Here is a 15,995-nt window from a genome sequence, read left to right as displayed (position 1 = left end):
AGCGAACGATGGCGAAATCGGGCCGCGCGATCGGCAAAAAAAACCGATCGCACTCGACCGTAAACCGACGCGCCATTTGGTCCCTCTGGCGTTCGTGTCGATCAACGGTTGTCCTATCGACAGCTGAACGCTGCTCCCGGATATATCGAGTGCACCATGGCTACCGTTTACTACTCGACCAACTGGAATCCAACTAATCCCAGCGTCTTCTCCGCAACTCCCCTTTTCCTTCCGTTCCGTGGGGGGGGGGGGGGGGGCTAGAAGTGAAACACAGTTGATCTAACAACTGGCGACATGCAGCTCATGCTCAAGAATGGTATCGTTTGGAACGAGCGAGATGTAGGTCTGGAGTTTGTTGGCGTGTGTTCGGCACGGCAGCGCTTAACTTGTACCGCTTCCAGCTGTGGACATTAGGCCGTGGCGCTGACTAAACGATTTAATTTGCATCCACCCTTACCCTGGTGAACCATTCTTTTGTCACCTTGGCACCTTCGTGGTGATGGTGCAGAAGCGTACTTTGCCGTGCGGTTGTACGTAGTGACAGCTGCAGAGGAGTTGCAAGTGATAAATAAACAACACACTGGGCCAGCGAACTAACAAAATTCAACGTTTGTCCCTTTCATTCGATCACCAAACCACCCAAGATTGTTCGCTGGTGGATCGTGATCCATCGATCCGTTCCAAATCCGTCACCGTACAGTACCGGAGCAGTAGACACTCTCGACAAGCATGATACCAAGTGACATTCGCGACAGGATGGTTTCAGGCTCGTTCGTACCACTTACCTTTGTTCTGTACACCGGATTGCTAAAGTCCCAGTCCCAGGGGGCGACGAATAAATATCCACGTTTTGACACCTTTCGCGTTGCCTGCAAAGTATAGTGAGAAGAGTAAACAAAGTATGAGACATTATGGTACGCTGCATGCAGATGCATACGCCATTTGCAGTCAGTGTATGCGTGTTAGAAAGATACAAAAAATATGGTAAATATTTGGTATACAAAGTTGTACGTGGAATTCGTGAGATTTTTTTCCGTTCTTTTAAAATGTTGGGTTTAAAAAAAATTTCGATATATGTGAGGTTCATGCACTTGGTTGGCGTTACTATTTTTACTCATTAATTTAAAAATGTAATTTACAATGACATCTGAAATTAGTTTGACATTTGCAACATTGAATTGACATTTGGTTTTGACAGTTCGAACTAACGCAGAACAATAGTAATTCGCTCCGGAGGCAGAAATTTTAACTGCACGCCTACACGACGCTTCGATGGAGAGTTTAAAAAACTTAAAATAAATTAGGCATTTTTTTCAGTGGTACAGTAAACGCTATTCAAATGCAGCGGAACCTTGTTAAATTATAAGATAATTGCCTTAGACATAAGATCGTTAGTATGAAATAGTACACTTGGTTTACTAAATGTACCCATTTTCCCATTAACCAAAGGATATTTTGTGGATATTACACAAAGCCAAATCCATAACTTAAGTCAGTCGGTAGCATTATCTTTATTTAGCTAGAAGGTGCAATCAGATAAAAATCAGTGCCATAAATGAAAGGCAAATTAGCAGCCGAAACAATAAGCATATTGTTTTTTGGGGTCGCACCCCTCGAGCATGCAACAGGGCCAGTGTGGGGGCTGGGAATTGATTCTTGCTAATAAAACGACACTCGTTTCGACCCGTTTGGAATTGTGTTGACAGCTTTATTGATCTTTTAACTTAAACCCAATATTAAAGTGATTTCCAAATGAGGTTCGTTCGTTGCAACTACCACTGGTTATGAGAGGGATGAAAGCATACGGAACCCCCGAAAAAAAAACGGTGCTCTGATTAAATGGACCGGTAGATCCATTTATTTTTTATTGTATTTTAGCCGAACCGAAACACCCAACACAACCTAGTAATCTTCAGCATCGGTTTCGTGCATCGTGCGAGCATTCACTTTCTACCCCCGGTTTTGCTGAAATCAACTATTTAAGCACCATCTCCGATGGTCTCCCTTCATTCTGAGCCCCAACCGTTAATAATTTCAATGGTGCGCTCGAAAACAAGAACACTAAACCAAACGCCGGAACGGGTAGAGGTACTAACGATCGAGTGCAATCACCGATCTCAGCAGCGACCGTTCGTTACACGACGGTACACCACACTCGTCAAGAAGGGAAATAAAAACGGGATCAATGAGCTTAATAGTCGCAATAGCCGGCAAACAGCTCGCGTATGCGCAGAATCAACAAGCGCGAATGGGTCAGCTTTTTTTTATTGAGCAGGAGAGGCTTGAAAAATTGCACAAATTTACAAGTGCAACAGTTAGTACGTACCCATGGTCTGCGAAACGGTAAAGCCAACCCAGCAGACTGACTGACTCACACAATCGGAATCATCGAGAGGGAGTTTGTTTGTTTCTTTTTTTTTGCGCAACATTCTGTTCATTGCCCGTCTCGGCTGGCTGAATGGTCCATCATTGAGTTCGTGCAAAAAAAACAAACGCTCCCACCGTAATAGTGTATAAGAACATTCACCCAATTAATAAATTGATCAAAGTGCACTTCGGCATCATTTGGCTTAATTAAACATAAGCGATCCGGAAGGAGAGTTCGAAAGGGAGGTGGGGTTTGGGGCATTCTTGGTATGGGACGGTAGTGGTCCTGTTCTTTCTCCCGTTCTCTTCCCAACATCGAGGTGAATGTACCAATTGACCTACTAAAACAGAACTCACCCCGTTGATTGAGGGGTGGCCTCTTCGCAACCACTCCGGTTTTCTGTACCACAGCACTGCTAGAACCACACCGGTAGCCAATAATGTTTTGGCAGTGCGATAGCTTCTGGTTTCATATTTTCATTTCGAAAGCATTGCGAAACAACGCAAGATTCAAATCGAAGCCATCGAAATAAGCCTTCCATCCGCTTTCAAGTGACACTCGTTTGTAGCTTTGCCTGTTTTTTTTGTGTATTTCTTTCTTTTTTTCTCGCGAATTCAAAGTGAGTGGTTCGTTTTACCCGTTGGGACGGGGGTTTCTTTGATAGCGAACGGAACGCCAGATTTTTGGGTGTTTAATTCCTGTAAGGTGAAGGATTCGGGACGATTTACGAACAGCCAGCAAGCGCTCGTACACCTGTCAATAAACATTAATGCTTATTGGATAAATTTTGACATAGTTTAGCTGTTTCTCTGTCTTTTGCGCGGTAAATCAGTGTTGCTTTCAGAAGCGGTGTGGTGAAATTTTTCATCAATGACATGGTGCTTTTTTATGGGTTTTATTTTAAAGTATGCAGAAAAAAAGCTTAGCTTCTAAAAACCAGTAGCCTTTAGCGGAACATAGCGGACACCATATTAACAAATTGATAACTGGACCTTTGCTACTGTATTTTGGATATTTGAAAAAATATATATAAAAAATTGCTCCAAATTGTTGACCTTACTTGGTACAATAGTAAAAAAAACTAAATACAGTAGAACGCCGATTATCGGGGGTGCTCGGGACCGGATTAATGCCGGTTAATCGATTTCCACGGATAATAGTCCCTTAAATATCAAGTCCATTTATATATCTAGGCAGAGCGTATACAGCGTCTATATACCACATATACTATGGTGATTCTTTTGATCCTAAAAATGATTCTGGATAAAGCAAATTATTATCAAATAATAATTAAAGTTTAGAACGTAAAATAAAATCATTTCAAAAATATCGTTTGGTGACGATTTTAACAGTTATATCCAACCTGAGTTCGGTACAAACGTTCACCACGGTTGAAGAGCTGTCAATTTTTGGCGCACGGTTAATCCGCCCCCGGATATTCGACGTGCTACTGTATAGTACAGTGGAGTGCCGATTATCCTTTACACCGGCAGTTCCATTATCCGTGCAGTTCGGAAATGACAGTTCCAAGTGGCGAATTGACATTTAACTACAAAACCTATGATGGCAAGAAATAAAAACCTCAATTTGCTCAAGTTTAACCGAACAGAACAGAATTATTTTGCAAAGTGTAACTAAAAAAATTACCAACAATTTTTGTCCACACCCATTACACAGCAAAAACTGATATTTATCAATAAAAAGAGTTTTGCTTAATATCCGTACCAATTCGCTTATCCCTCAAGGCCTGAGCCGCGATGAGCACGGATAATCGACGTTTCACTGTATAATATTTCGTAATATTTTTATTAAATAGTAAAATTCAAAGACAACAGAAGCCACTTATTTTTTTTTTAAACAGAAATTGAACTTTTTTGTATTTTAATATATCTGTTTTTAAAATAATTAAAACCTGGTATCACTGTTTTTTCATCGATTTCCCAGCGCAAAGCATTAAGCTGTATGTCATTCATCCAAAGCTTTTAACACAGTCGCAGACTAAAGATTGCTCAATTACAGTGTGATTGTTGCCCAATTTTAATGCTACTGGAAGCAACTTGGTATACACAAAATATGTAAATGAATTCAGCTTCCACATAACAAACGCCTTTCACTGCATAAAAAAACGAACTTTGGTGGGATTGCATTTAGTGCATGGAGAGTTAAAAAAACGAGCCTACTGTTTGGATCGTTTTCCAGTAGGGCCGTTTCCTAGGGATGCGGGGGAAACATTTACATTCTTGTCGCTGACCCTACCGACAACCTCGTACCGAGCTCTGGTGGTTGGAGCAGTTCACCCAGTGTCGCCGGGTCGGGTTGTAATGCAGTCAAAAACAACACGAATGGTAGGGAAATAATGGGATCGAGTGTGTTAAATGTCACCATTTATTTCCGTCAAATGTTTGTGGCGTTGATTTCTGTACCGAAAGACAAACCTGAAAAAAAAACATTAACAAAATAATACAAAACAGTGCCGGTGTATTTGTTGCCGTATGAAGAATGGAACCTGTTGTCGGTGAAAAACGGGGACAGAACACTTTCCGGAAGCGTACCGCTGCAAACACGAGTCGATCGTCGGGGGTGGTTCGTTACACTAACGCAACGCAAACATGGCATGCATCCCCCCCGAAAAGCGGTGGTGGGTTTGAAACGGTGCACAATCTATGTCCACAGCAAGCAGCAGGCCGGTTTTGACGGGCAGGTAATTTGAATTTACACATTTGTTTCATTGTTTTTCTGTGGAGGTGTGAATGGTCAGCGTGAAACGTTTGCAAGTGAACTTTTGCTAGAGTGTTAGGTGTGGAGTTAAGGCGTTGGATAAGAGTTACAATTGTCACACTAACGGAACGTTGTCCTAGTTTTCGGACAGATGTAGCTGTTGAAATTGGCATCACGCTATTCTTGCTTCAAATAAAGTAGAATGCATCGCTACAAGAACATAAAAATGATAATAATTATTTTTAGTTAAGATCATTTGAATAATTATAAAATGTAGGACACTTGAAGATGAAGTGTAAAACCTAATTATAATTAATGCAAAAGAATCTTTTCTTGTTTCTCATAATACAGTCAATGACTCTTGTCTTAATCAACCCATTCGTGGTTAGCGTTTCGTTTCGTCAACCATCGTCTCTTCGAACGAATTGGCGTGCCGTCTACGGTTTACATGCTTCATGCAAATCGGTAGCATGATGTAAGCGCGGGCACCCGACAACATGTCGGCCGGTTGGTGGGATCGATGCATTCCATAAATGATATGCCCTTGAGTCAGCAAAAGCCGAATGAAGCGATTTTGCACGTTTTCCTATCAGCACCAAATGACAGGCGGCGATCATACACTACTACATTGCGCTAGGGGCAAAAAGACATAACACAAAAACCGTTTCCTTCCCTCGCACACTCATGCCCGGATCGATCGATTGATTCTCAGGTGTCCCAGAAGGCCCAGCGGCAGCGATTTGATGATATACAACAACGGGCATCCACTTTGGTACACTTGGAACTGATAGGTAAAGTTGCAAACCCAGCATTCGACCGAAGGTTGCGTAACCGGCTCCACTCCAGCGCTAAACTTTTGCTTGACCTGATCGCCCAAAAAACGTCACGCGTTTGCGTGTTTGCCAACCTGCTGTTGATGCCTTCTCACCAGTCTCGTTTGAAGACTCTTCACGCCAGTGGAAGATGGCACACACACGTGGCGATCTACGTTTGCTTGAGTGTCTTGGCACCACACAACGTGGGGTTGCTGGAAGGATGGGTGAAACGATTTTTAATCGTGGGAACGCGACGGTACGGGCATCTTTAAGCGTACCATGCGCATCTTATTACAGTGCGCTTCGTTCCATCGCCAGACGACGCAGACACCAGGGTAAACTATGCAGTCGGTTGGGGTATCGAACGGTTTGTGTCGATCGAACCTCGAATCGACGAATGGCGCAATACTGCACAATCGACCTTACACGGGGATGCGATCGAATTGGATGGATCGGCAGGTTGGTTCGTGATTTCTAGCGATAGATCAAGGGGTGATGATGTTGCTTTTGAGTCGAGTAATGAACTTTAAGGAACATGTGTCTAATAATTGATCGAAATTTAGGTTTACGTCTGATGTCATATGAAAAATTGTAAATTGGAATCACTTTTCTCTTAACACGCCGTATTCAATACAGTTGTTTAGAAATTAAATAACAAAATTATAATCTTTTTTGGGTAATTTACTAGTAACGGTATAATATATTAGATGTTTAATATCTAACTCTCGGCAGTTCCGAAACCCAGAAATAACAACCTGAAATTTGTTAAATGGAAGACTTTTGTTCAGAATCGATTTTTTGTGGCAAATGTCCCAAGAAGACGGAACAATTCCGCATCTACCTTAATATATTCTAGATCAACTTGAAAAGAGTCTAGAAATGGTTATAACTTAGCTGCTTTATTCCGAAACTCCTCTTGGCAGTACTGGGGACATTAATTAATTTTATAAATAATTATATTCAATAATTTTGATTTTTAAATATTTTTGGGAGTTTTTTTCTCCCTATTTTGTGTGGTCTGAAATATTTTTTCTTGCTGCCAATTTTTTTTGTAACGATTTTTGCCAAAACTATAAAAAACACATAAAATCAGTAGGAATTAATATTTGTTGTTTTCATATCTTACATCGACCGGAGCTACGAGCCATTTATCGAAAAAGGCGATTCCTTTTATCTGGCACGACAGCCTAAAGACCCCATTATTTATGGCTCACATAAACTCATCATAGTCTCATTCAAATCGATTTAAATGGACAACTTGCTGACCATTAGGAACTCCTGTCCCTAACCCCAGCCGTACCCGTTGTTTTATGCGCGCGGCACCTTACACATCCCACCGTTGGAAGAAGAAGCTCCCTGAAGCTAACGTTGGGTTTTTTTTTGTTTCGTCAGATAAATCAGCAAAATCGATCGCCTAGCGAAGGCAATCCCGTGTACTATCCGTGAACGTAAAGCCCGGGCGCAACATAAATTTCCCAAGCTTCGGCGTGAAGCCTCCATTCGATATGGATGGCCTTTCGACGAAAAAAAACCCTCCCGATGAATTTGATGGGTACAGATGGTTTGATTTGGATGAAACCAAAGAAGCAACAACAACCAACAAAAAACCAATTCTCCATACAATTCATAAAAAAACGGATAGGAAAGCCAAAGGGTGGGTGTTCTTTTTTCTTTAGTATATTAAGGTTTTTTTTTTACCTTTCCTGTCTCCTCAGTAAATCATTTCTTCTTTTCAAAAGCTTGTGCTGAATAAAGAAGCATCTTTCACGAAAAAAAAAACGAACAGTGAATAACATTTTATCTTTCGTTTTTTATGGCTCTTTCTATTTATTGGCAGCTGTTTTTGTGAGGAGGAGGTGGTTTTTTTTTCGGTGCGTTACAGCGACCAGTTAGGCCGTCGATTTCGATTGCGCGATCATGTGCTCGTGCCCAAAATCGATGATCATCTTTGCGCTGGCAGGTTTCTGTTGGTTGCAGGTGTAGTAAGAGCTCATCCCCTTGCCTTCCTTTTTTGAATCTCCGCCACACGTCTCACTGTCACTTTATAGTGTGTCTCTTCCCAGCATAATCTTGATCGTCATCAGCGTCATGTGGGATCATCCGAGATGAGCATTTTATTGTTATTACTATTATCATTGCTTTCCGTTAATAGTTTTTTTATGCCTACTTATATTTAGCAACAATCTCCAAAGTAAACCAAAAACAGACCAACATGGAAGAGGGGGCGAAACACCCCAAAAACGGGGTGGGGAAGCAAACACCATCACACATTGGTTTTCCAACCTGGTTGCTCTTCAGCCACTTGCTGAAGTCCAATCTACTCAGCCTGTCAGCGCATTGACGGGGTGGCTTTAACGAATCACTTAAAGGTAACTGTTTCTTGACCTTGGCGCTCGATCTTCGATCTCCCCGCATGGTAAACGCACGCACGCGGTGGAGAAAAAAAAACATTTTCGGACCCCGGTGTGCGCTGCCATTTTGGGGCAGCGGGTGGAACCTGTTAGCCATCTCGATCGGCTTTCATTGCCGATTTGAAGGTATATTGCGTAGGCCTTTTGATGCGCATTCCACAGCGGGCGGACATTTCGTGCGTCCGGTTGGGGGGGGTACAGTGAGGGAGAGAGGATTACCTTTTAGGAAACATAACGACCGATTCAAAAACTATGCTGACCTCCGCGAATGACCCGCTGTGTCTGTGTGGATGTTATGTTTATAGGAAAACTTACTAAGGTATAACATTGTACTTGATTTTTTGTTTATTCAGAATTGAAAATTGCAGCCATATAATGCAGTCAAACATAACTTTAAATGGTTGGATAAACTCTGATTATTTTCGATGGGTAAATACTGTTTTGAAATAAAAAATAGAAAAGATTTATGTAAGATTCTATTCCCAATACGCAATACCCTAACACCACATAACGCATTGATTCAGTCGGATTGCATTGGTCCATCGGCGTAAAAAACTTCAAACCAGTGAAAGGGTCGGCGAAAGTTGTTATTTTGATTTATATGCATCCGTGCCAGTGTGTCCGCGTGTGCGCTCCTCTATGCAAAACCAATAGACAATTGTCAACAACGGCCCAAAAGAAAACACATTTCCTCGTGCGCGCAAATGCATCGTACACGGGGTAACCGACCACGTGACGGGGATCGTACGGTGCGCGCGCGCGATTGTGGCTGGACGACGATCGATTTCGTGAAAGTCCTCCTGTGGACCAACACGACGTTTTGCGGTTTTGAGGCGCGAGTCGTCTATTGTTTGCGATAGTGAATAAATCTCCAAACATTCCAACAAAACCCATGCTTGACCCGTACCATGCAAACCCTATTGCAATGGGTTGCCATGGTTGGTACGATGCGAGGTGCAACCGCTTCAAGGGTTCAGATCCTCATCTGATGGTGTTTTTTTTCCTCCCAGGCCACTTTACACAACCAGGTTCCGTTGTGGTTGGGAATGGTTGCCTTTTTCCCCCTATATGCTGCTGTCTGCGGTAGGGCCTCGAATGACTGCCGACCCTTTTGGGTTGTAGTGATAGTGAAGGTGAAAGGCGACGGAAAGGTTTTCCTATTTGTAGTCCAGACGCCAATTTTCCTGTAGAAAATGTCCATTAAGGAGGGGGATTTTTTTCCTGCTGCCCAATGCGGGTACCACTTTGCTGTGTTTCGTCCACGACTACGTGGCGGATATAGAAATTGAAATTATCTGTCGTGTGTGCATAATTCTACAAAGCTACACGCGTGAGAGATCGTGTCGAAGAATGACCATCTATAGAGAGTGGTACGGTTTGTTTTGGTGTATGTAAGTCTATCTAAATATGATGGCGATTTTGTGACATTTGATTTGGGTATTTTAATATTTATCACAAGGTTATCAAGTTCAAGTTGAAGCCATTCCTGGTCAACTCGTACAGGAATGTGTTGAGATAGATGTGGAATTCTTCACTATTTCTAAATCTTTTGCAGAAACTGTACAGTACTGGATAAAGAAAATCTGCCTAAGGAAAAAAAAGGAAAATCTTCTAAGGTTAAAGAAAGGTCCCGTAAGATTTAAGCATCTTTAAACTTCTTAACACTAGAACTACCGGACCAGTCTTTTTGACTGGAACGCTTCATTTTCAACCCATTAGCTTTTGGGGTTAAACAATTCTAAGGTAGTTGAAACATGAATTTTAAATATATATTCTGTAGCACGATCTACAATAAACAATAAAATATACTCCAACTCTTTCAAACTGTTTCAAAATTAACCAAGTGTAGTTGACAAATTTTGACAGATTCGACACAAATTTGAATTTCCCAATTCTGGTCGTTCTGGGGTTAATTCCTGAATTAAATTTCCACCTACTAGTTTCAAGAAATTTTTATTTGCAATTTAAAAAAAAACCGTAACCTAGATCATTTTTTTAAATAATAACATAAGTTTTTTAATTATATTATCCTTTAATATAATACCAATCCTTCCGATCAGCAAGTACAAATATCCATTTTCCACGCGATGGTAATCGCTGCTCTCGCTAAGCCGCACCAGCAAGTTCATTACCATTTTGCTACCAGTCCCTTCGGGACTCTATTAGAATAATTTGAATTTAATTGACTCGCCGGTGATCCGCTGATCGTACCGCTGTTCGATCCACTTTCCATGATTCCATGGCCGACCATTGGTATAGATTTTCCAATCATTACATTGCCCTCGCCGGCTGCCCCGTTTTGCTGTCGCTCTAATTCAAACAAACATTCCATCATCTTTACGCTCAATGCAGATGCCGCGGTGCGATCGTGCGTACAAAAACCAGCACCGGCGGCACGATTATCGAAGCGCCACGGTTGCATGTTATGTCTGCTTATTGCTGCACTTCGATCCGAGATTTCGCTCGTGCGCCTGATCGATGGATCGCACTATCGCGTTAAGGTAGTTCGGGGTGGATGAAAGGAAGGAAGTAAAATAACCGGACCGGTTTGCTAACACCTTACACCAGGTGAATTAAATAAAAAAAAAACACAGAACAGCATTTACAAGGATCCAAAGAGGGCAAGAAAAACAAATGGGATCATCACTTCCAAGAGAGCCTCACCCTTCGGAACCGCAACCGTTGGTGCGGCGAAAGAAAATGAAGATGCGGTTTGTGCATAAATAATTAAACATCAATGTGACACAATTTTAAAATCGCAAAAAAGTACAAGATAGTGTATTACCTCGCTGCTCGTGTGGAGCGAAGTGCAACGAAGCAACGAAGCTAAACGGTGCTGAGCCGTCAACAGGTGACACCTCGTTTAACAGCCCTGAGGGCCGCCATCTCTAGGCGCAAGATTTTATGGTTTTAATTTAATGGAGCTTATTTTTATGCCCCGTTTTACGAAGCACGAGTACGTTATTAAGGCACTTTTCAAGTCCCTAAAGCAGTGTTTTTTTTTTTCCAAGATGTATTTCCCAACTTACCCCTATCTTAATCCGATGGCTAAAAATTTTCTCTTTCATATGAAAAGTTCGTCAAACAGGAAAAACCACTCCACTCACTTCAAAAAGCCTCCACACAGAGGATGGGTCTGGTTGTTTGGTAAAAATCAGTACACCAGGGATGCAGGGTTTGCAATTAATAAATTAAAGCAATTAGAGACACCTCATCATTTGGAAAGGCGGACAGATAACGCATGATGGGTGTGTAGATTACGCCGGCAGGAGTCTCTAAGGCACGGTTGGGCAAAGCTGCTTGTTATTGATTTTTCCCCCTTCTCACCAGTTTCTTTGCAGATCACTTTCAGATAGCACCTCTAAGGTAAGTGTAAACCGCAAGAAGTGTTGGTTTTTTTATTGTATGACCTCAAAATCTATTTTTCTTCTACTTCTGCACTGTAGTACAAACACTTCCGGCCCCAAAGAGCCGTGGTGGGGAACGGAGAATATGTGTGAGCGTGGAAGAAAATAGTTCAGATAACATTTATCCTGCCCTGCAAATGCAAAACGAGGCAAATCGCGTCAATGGGTGACACTTTTTGCCCGTGACAAGCCGATAGGCGACACAATTGCCACGAGGAACTACTAAAAGGAACCGGGTTCCGGACATTCACACACAGACATAAGAGTTGGTGGTGGGAGATGAGTGTCAATATGTTTGCGCCCGTAAACTTAATATGCTCATCAACTACTCAAGGAGGGCACTGATGGGACATGATGTGTGGCCGGTGGATAATAACCGGTGGACCGGTGGGGTTTGCTATCGGTAATGAGCCCGAGGGGTTGTCGTTTGCACTCTCAATGAATGAGAGTGCAAATGGTGGCAATTGTGTTTAATCGTTCGTTGTTTTATCTTTCACTCGTAGCATGGTGGGCATTTTACACATTTACATTAAGGGAAAATATTTATTTTCCGCTTTTGAAAAATTATTTTACACTTCTTTAGCGAGCTTACTGTTTTTTTTGCCCAAAAAATAACAGCCCGATGGAAAAGTAATAAAAATATATTTTAATTTAATAAGAAAAAATCCTACAATTTATGCTCCTACAGTAAACAGTCATAAAACATTCAGAATTATTATATCCCATGCTTACGGTTTCGTGGATTTTTCTTTCTGCATGTCTCTAGGCGAAAAAAGCCCAGCAGGACACACCCTTAGCTCATTTCATTAGCTCACGCTGTGCAGAAATTGTGACTTAGTTCACTGACACCGTCTCATTAGGAGAGGAACTTAACAAAAAGGCTAGCGATCAAACGTTACACAATCGAGCGTTCTAGGTCAACCGCAACAGAGAGAAAGAGGAAAAAAAAGGTTTCATCGCCCAAAGCAAACCGTTCGGTACCGTTAATTTCGACCGCCGTAACGCAACGGTTCAAGCCAACCTGATGACAAAATACAGAACTTCGGCTAGTCAAAACAAGCAACCTCTCCCGCCCGGGGGAGAGCTGTTGAAATGGCAAGAAGCGAGAGGAAACGGCCCATGTTGCGAATCGTATTTTTACAACATTGCAATTTCCTTTCCGAAGGTTGTGTATGTAGTTTTGCTGTTGTTCAACGTTACGACCACACGTTGTGGACTGCCGATATCGGCATGGGAAAATCTTCACCCAAATCCGTCATCGGTCGGATTTTTTTTTTGCTCGCTTGGAAGCCTCAAGCTAGGATCAATAAATCAGTAACCACTTTAAGCATGTTATGTTGCCGGTTTGGGGATTTTGGTGGCGTTCGTCAAACCGATAAACAGCGACCGTTTTGGGTTGTGATCCGAAGGGAGGTGTACCGCATTTCAACGCAAAGGACACACACCGTTCGTTAAAACGGTCCCACAACGGTACAGGTGATCGTGAATTATTCCCCCTGAATTGGTATTTAAATTGTTTCTGCTATGTAAGTGTGTGTATGTTTTCTTTTCTCCATCAAATTTCGATCCATTAGGAAGCGATCGTATTGGCAAATTTAGACGTATCTCCCGCGGTGACACATTCCGTTTTAAGCCTTTTGATGATGCTGTTTTTTCTCGTCTTTTTTCCCTTGCAAACCAACAGAAGCGAACGGATGTTTGCATTTGCCAGATAGCTCCTGTTGCGCATTGCGCCACTAATGAGACCCCCGAAAGTAGTCCGAAGAATGTTGTTATGATGTTCATTAAATCTAATCTTAACTGCTGCCAATTAACTTTAGCTGTGAGATTAGACATGAAAAATGTGTGGCGAGCAAATGGCAATTTCTTCCTGTTAAGAGTATATTTGTTTAACATTTAGACTAAATCTTCTCTTTTCATTTTTTTCATATAAGAACGGTGAACAAGTTTTTTTTTGTTTACTTAAAGGAAAAGAATATTTATTTATGCATGCAAAACAACTAGGTTAAGTGGTCTGCACAGCTGAAAACCCCCTTCAAACTATACATTTGACACCACAATAAAAGAAAACAAATTAAACGCCTTCAGAAACGTATTGGAAACGAAAGACTTCAATGCTCGACCAAACGACGAAGACGTGTCGCATTGCATTTTAATTGTATTCTAGTTTCATGCGAGCCAAATTTTTACGTACCAATCGCGCATGTAATCGATAAAAAAAACTAGCGATCAACAAAACAGGTATCAAATTCCTCGCAGACGGCGCGCGTCCCAAATAGCGGCACCGTTTTATTGTGCTTTGAACTGTGTTAGAGCAACCCGCACCAAAAAGGTGGTGGTGAAGTGTTTCCAAATAATAGCTCCATTTTCGGCCAGGCGCCATGCCAATTTGCGATCGTCAAATCGGTCATCGATTTCACTCGCACGTAACTTGCCTCTCTCCCTCTTTCCTTATTACCAACCAACCCTCCTTGGTAGTTACGTTTGACGCTTGGGTGAAAAGCTCGATGATACCTCAATTCACCCCAAAAACCACCCTATGATACGTTGCAGATTGGATGGTTCCACCCTGCTTTCGTTGTTGTTGCTATTTGTAAAGTAACGGATCACTTTTCGGTGGATTAGGGAGATTGGCTAATGGGAGGGAACGGGTACCAACCATGTGGCCGTAAAATATGAGCCCTAGTAGGAAGGTAATGACTGTTTCATTGTAATTTAATTGACCGTAACACCCAGCGCCCGTGGCGATAAATAATTCAGCCAAACCGTAAGACATGCATACACACACACACATAAGCACACATACATAAACACCCGATCGCCACGATCGTGCGATCATAGGGGTATCGAAATAGTTTACCCTGCTTTAACGATGCTGTTGAGGGCTGACGCTTTCCTTCTCCATGTGGTACTACACACCTTGTGAATGTACGCCACGGTATATTTATGCACGAATGTGTGTATGTATGTGCATTGGCTAAATTTAATCCATTTAAATACACGACACGAATCACGCAACGGTTGATGAAATGTGTATGCTAAATTGATACCAACAAAGAGAGAGAGAGAGAAAAAGCACCAGGTTGTTGCTGATAATATGGTATGGAATCGAAGAACGGTGTCGTGCACCGGTGCGTGTGACCGGATGATCGTTTTGGTGTATAATCTAATCAATTGTTTAATTAGCATGAACCGGAGGTCGGAATTATGTGTGGAATATCGATTACCGTTTTATTGGCGTGTTTGTATTGGACGATTTCTCCGCTAGAAAATAGATCGCTAATCGCTACTACCGTAAAGATTGGCATCGAAACCAAGGTGCTTGATAAAATAAATTCATCAACCTTACTGCAATCTCTGGTTGGTATTTATTTAAATTTATACCTACAGTACCGTACAAAAGCAAAAACAAACTGCTCTGAAAACCACCACCCGGTGAACAGGGAAGAGAAACTGTGATTGAAGTTGGCAAACGATTTCTTTCGCCAAATCCGGAATATGGATATTTGTTTCCATGGTTTAACGTGCGAAATATATCGCAAAAAAGGAAGCAAAAAACACAAACAAAACCAATGCCGATCGGCCGTGACAGTGTGGCAAACGGGACAGCCACAAGTTTATGTTGACAGTGCCAATAAAAGATCACCCAGTTTTGTGATTTACGGTTAAGCGTTTAGTCTAGTTGGCAAAAAAACCCGAGAACCATACCCGAGCGTAACACGGACTATCGGTCCCGAACGGTTACAGTTGGGGTGTTGTTTGTGGTTCCGTTTTTCACTCCTTTTCCTCAACGGCAATAGCTTGAGTCGGGAAAGATGAAATCAAATAGAATTCGCTAACCTCAGGAAACTTGAGCTTACTGAAAGTGTGACAGAAAGAAGAAAAAACGCATGCCAACGGATGACCAGCTGCGGAATGACACAAATCTTAAAGTGACAAATAATTCACACCACACCAAAACCCGAAGCTTCTTTTTCGCTTTTCCTATTTTTGTCGTTTTTTTTCAACAAAACTCACTTAAAATGTGCAATACATCCTTCCCAACAAGAGGATCGGGAAGAAGTAAATTTCTTGCAGGTTCAGAGATTTATGCTACAAATCTCACACAACTTCACAAAAACCGTCCCGCTGCTAGGGAAGATCGATGGAAAGTTTACATTTTGTATTGTGTGTTTTGCTTCTTATTGTGTTCGTTTCTAAAAGCAACCCAACATCAGATAAGCAAAAAAAAACTGTGTCGCTACGTTACAGTTCTATGCAAATTTCCACCCCCGAA

The 15,995-nt window shown here is 41.9% G+C and overlaps 1 protein-coding gene across 4 annotated transcripts in view; it reads right to left on the bottom strand.

Moving 5' to 3' along the window:
• LOC125760733 (protein outspread) overlaps positions 1-15,995 on the bottom strand; it is a 191,310-nt gene that overhangs the window by 88,081 nt on the left and 87,234 nt on the right. For all 4 annotated transcript variants that reach the window (XM_049421138.1, XM_049421139.1, XM_049421141.1 and 1 more), the window contains exon 2: positions 786-869. In XM_049421138.1, the coding sequence (XP_049277095.1) occupies positions 786-869 (84 nt within the window). The remainder of the gene's footprint in view (positions 1-785; positions 870-15,995) is intronic.

The sequence above is a fragment of the Anopheles funestus genome, chromosome 2RL (genome assembly GCF_943734845.2).
Source record: "Anopheles funestus chromosome 2RL, idAnoFuneDA-416_04, whole genome shotgun sequence".
Lineage (NCBI taxonomy): Eukaryota > Metazoa > Arthropoda > Insecta > Diptera > Culicidae > Anopheles > Anopheles funestus.
Note: the sequence above shows the minus strand (reverse complement) of the source record. Positions and strands in the feature narration are given on the sequence as shown.